The 4388-nt window shown below is 40.1% G+C and overlaps 1 protein-coding gene across 1 annotated transcript in view; it reads left to right on the top strand.

Annotated features, from left to right (window-relative positions):
• The window catches only part of ITK (IL2-inducible T-cell kinase), a 101649-nt gene extending 99449 nt beyond the window's left edge, over positions 1-2200 (top strand). The window contains exon 16 of the mRNA XM_012650380.1: positions 2048-2200. Coding sequence (XP_012505834.1) covers positions 2048-2119 — 72 coding nt within the window. The 3' untranslated portion in view covers positions 2120-2200. The remainder of the gene's footprint in view (positions 1-2047) is intronic.
• The last annotated feature ends 2188 nt before the right edge of the window (positions 2201-4388 follow it).

The following is a 4388-nucleotide window of genomic DNA, read 5'->3' as shown; positions in this document are numbered from 1 at the left end:
GTAGGTTACATTGAGGTTCACTCCTTGGGCTGTAGAGTTCTATGGGCTTTGACAAACATAGAATGCCATGTATCTGCCCTTATAGCATAGAATATTTCACAGCCATAAAAATTCCCTGTGCTCCACCTATATATACCTCCCTCCCATCCCCAAACTACTGGCAACTGCTGATCTTTTTACTGTCTCCATACTTTTGCCTTTTCCAGAAGGTCATATAGTTGGAATCCTACAGTAGGGTAGCCTTTTCACGCTGACTTCTTTCACTTAGTAACATGCATTTAAGATTCCTCCATGTATTTTCATGGCTTGATAGCTTATTTCTTTTTATCACTAAATATTCCATTGCATGGATATACCCACATTTGTTTATCCATTTGCCTAGCGAAGTAAGTCTTGGTTGCTTTCAGTTTTTAACAATTATGAATAAAGCTACTATAAACGTTTATGTGCAGGTTTTTGTTTGGACATAAATTTTCAACTCGATTGGGTAAATGCCTAGGAGTGTGATTGCTGGATCATATGGCAAGACTATGTTTAACTTTGTAAGAAACTGCCAGAATGTCTTCCAAAGTAGCTGTACCATTTTGCATTCCCACCAGCAACGAGAGTTTCTCGTCAGCATTTGTTGTGTTGGATCTCAGAGGTTCTGATAGATGTGTAGTGATATTTCACTGCTGTTTTAATTTGCATTTCCCTAATGACATATGATGTTAAACGTATTTTCATATGCTTGTTGGCCATCTGTATATCTTCTTGGTTATATCTGTTTGGATCTTTTGCCCATTTTTCAATTGGGTTGTTTATTTTGTTGGGTTTTAAGAGTTCTTTGTATATTTTGAATGTAAGTCCCTTATCAGATATGTGTTTTGCAAATATTTTCTTCTAGTCTGTGTCTTGTCTTCTCATTCTTTTGACAGTATCTTTCACAGAGCAGACATTTTTAATTTTAACAAACTTCAACATCAATTTATTCATTCATGAATTGTGCTTTTGGTGTATTTGGTATCTAAAAACTCATTGCCAAGCCCAGTGTCACCCAGATTTTCTCCTATGTTATCTTATGAAAGTTTTATAGTTCTTTACTTTACATTTAGGTGTATGATCCACTTTGAGTTAATTTTTCTGAAAGGTGTAAGGTCTATGACTAAAGTCATTGTTTTATAAATGGATGTCTGATTATTCTAGCACTGTTTGTTGAAAAGACTACCCTTTCTCCTTTGATCCTTTTTTAAGGATAAGTTTATATGGGTCTATATCTGGGCTCAAGTCCGTTCCATTGATATGTTTGTTTATTCTTTCCCTAATACCACACTGTCGTGATTACTGTAGCTTTAGAATAAGTCCCAAAGCCAGGTAGGGTCAGTCCTCCAGCTCTATTCTTTTCCTTCAATATTATGTTGGCTATTCTTGGTCTTTTTACCTCTCTGTTATAAACTTTAGAGTGAGTTTGTCAATATCCACAAAGTAACTTGCTGAGATTTTGATTAGGATTGTGTCATATCTGTAGATCAAGTGGGAAAGAATTGAAATCTTAACACTGCAGGGTGTTTCTATCCAAGAACATGAAATCTCTCCATTTATTTAGATGTTTTTCGATTTCTTTTATTAGAATTTTATATTTTCCTCATACGAATCCAGTACATATTTTGTGAGATTTATAGCTAAATATTCCATTTTGGGGGTGTTCTTTAGCATTAATTTATGATGCATTTTTATATGTGATTTATTTAATTCTCAAAACAATTTTATGAGGTAGATACTATTATTATCCCATTTTTACAAGCAACAAAATTGAGGTTCAAAGAGGTTAAGTAACCTGCTCAATATCACAGAGCTATTGAATGGTAAAGCTGAGATTTAAACTAGGTCATCTGATTCCAGAATACCTGCTGTTAACAACTTCGGGAAATCTATATGGAATACAATCTATATGGAAGCATGTTTAAAAATCAGCAGAGGGTACTGCTATTAAATTCTAGTTTGCTTTGGATTGACTTATGACGCATACATACAGGGAACTCACCAAGTTCTTTGTTTCCTTCTCTAGAGACCAGAAGACCGGCCAGCCTTCTCCAGACTGTTGGGTCAACTGGCTGAAATCGCAGAATCAGGACTTTAGCAGAGACTCGGCGCCAGGCCACGGGCTGCAGATCCTGAATGAAGGAAGGATGTCCTCCTTGCACAGAGCATTAGAAGCTGCCACCAGCCCAGGACTCTCCAGTGGCAACGTGTCCTGTAACGCCAGTCCCTGAGCTGCCACGGAGGCAGCACCCTGACTGCAGCCGACAGCCAGGCCACAGGCAGGAGCGTCAGCCACAGAGCTGGGAGCCTGGCCAGGACAGAGGTGATGTCTCTGCCCTTCCTCCAGCCTCTTGTCATATACGGTGCACAAACCTCAATCTGACAGCTTTCAGGCAACATTTCTTGCACTTCTTAGCAATAGGGAGAGGCAGGGGTGGGATCCCAGATATTATTTTCATTATTATTTTAAACATGGATCTGAAATTTATGGTTCGAACCAACAGCACAGTATCCTAGGATATCAAATTTATTTGAACCAACAACACAGTATCCCAGGATATAGGGACAAGGAGAACAGGGACTATGACTCTTTTTCTAGAAAAACCAGTGAGTTAACTAAGGTCAGAAAGATGCTGTCAGCCACAGCTTCCTGCCGCAGAGGAGAGCAGAGCAGCTGCTCGCACAGGAGGCCGGATTTTCTGAGAAGCCGCTTTATGAGGTTTTACAGAGTACACTGGCACCTCTCTCCTTAAAGGGAGCATGGCGAGCTCCATTGGATGGATCGGGGTGAGCCGTTCAGATCCCGTGGTTGGAGTGTTGGTATCTGATGTCTGGACAGGAACAAGGGGGCATCTGATGGGGGGAACCAAGTGGTACAAAAAAAGGCCTTAGGTTTTACCACTCCAATCCTCACCTTTTATACCACGCCATGCATGGGACTATGCGTCCTCTTCTGCACAGAATGCTTCTGCTGGCAGCCCAGGAGGAAACGAGTGCTTCTGAATACTGACTCTGGCAGATGACTGTTCATCCTTTGTTCCAGCTCTGGAAATCAGCCCCTTCTCTGCACTATCCCGCCCTCAGCAATAGAGGGCAGCGTTCTGTTGGTCAGTGTGGCATTGCAGAGGCATCGAAGCTTGTTTAGGCCCGTAGGGTTTAGCAATTTAAAGGTTGAGATTTCAAAACTCCCATTCTTGCTCAAACCATCTGGATGGAAACAGTCAGACGCTGACTGAGGTGCTTCCAAGATGCACAAGCATTCCTACTGTTGACTGAGCATTTATATATGCAAAGTGAATATGGTGACTGTGTACAAGCTATTAGTTTTTCACCTTGAGTTCACACCCCATGAGGTAGTATTATTATTCCCATTTTACAGATAATAGAACTGAGGCTTTAAAAAGCCAAGACACCTGCCCAAAGTGACAGAAACTAAGAAGTCCAGAGCCAGGATCCTAGCCCAAATCTGACTCCAATGCATAGATTCTTTATTCCTATTTGACACTGCCTCCTACTGAGGATGAAAGGGATTGCAGAGGAGATTAATACAGCAGAGGGGAAGGACATAGGAAGCCAGTGAAGAAGTCAAAATGGAACCACCGGCAAATAATGTTACTTTTGCACAGGCCTTTAGCATTGGTTGTATGGCCCTTTAACTTGGAATAGGGTCTTGTCTTTCCTTGTCTGTATCCCCACCTTGGTCATAGTTAATGACTTTGGAGTCACTCAGTTAATTAACCCTTTCATTCTCCCAACCCACTAAAGTCTTGTTGCTTGAAGCTGTTTATAGATGAGCTTCAAAGCAGCTTTAAAAGATCTCCTGAAAAAATATGAATGCTTCCTTTAATTATCATTCCAACTTTGAGCTGTAGTCTCCTTGGATGTTTTGTGGGGAAGGATATTCCCTTATGTAAGAGAGATTTAATTTTCTTACAGTGCTCAGACAAAGCTTTTAGAGAAATTATTGGATGGAGTTTCAATTAGCTCTTTCTATATCATGTAATATTTTGACTGGCTTGAGATTCAGACGCATAACTTTTAACTATAATTATTGTGAAATGGGGAGCCTCAAGATAAAACTCTGTCATTCAGAAGATGATCTTACTCAACTTATCCAAAATTATCCTTGTTTACTTTTTAGCATTTTGTACATTCTCTTTTGGAACCCTTAATTAGAGATGATTTCTGGAACATTCAGCCTAGAAGAAAAACATTGGAATTGACTGATCTCTGTGGTCTGGTTTAGAAAATTCTCCACTGTATAGTATTATCTTTTTTAAGCTCAGATTCCTTGGGGCCTTAACTAAATGTGTAGATATTTCGCCTCCCGGTGTCCTATCCTGCAAAATGGGCTTCCTGCCTGGTTT

Source organism: Propithecus coquereli, unplaced genomic scaffold (genome assembly GCF_000956105.1).
Source record: "Propithecus coquereli isolate 6110/MARCELLA unplaced genomic scaffold, Pcoq_1.0 Scaffold322, whole genome shotgun sequence".
NCBI classification, from domain to species: Eukaryota; Metazoa; Chordata; class Mammalia; order Primates; family Indriidae; genus Propithecus; species Propithecus coquereli.
The sequence above is the reverse complement of the archived record's forward strand: the minus strand, read 5'-3'. Positions and strand labels throughout refer to the sequence as shown.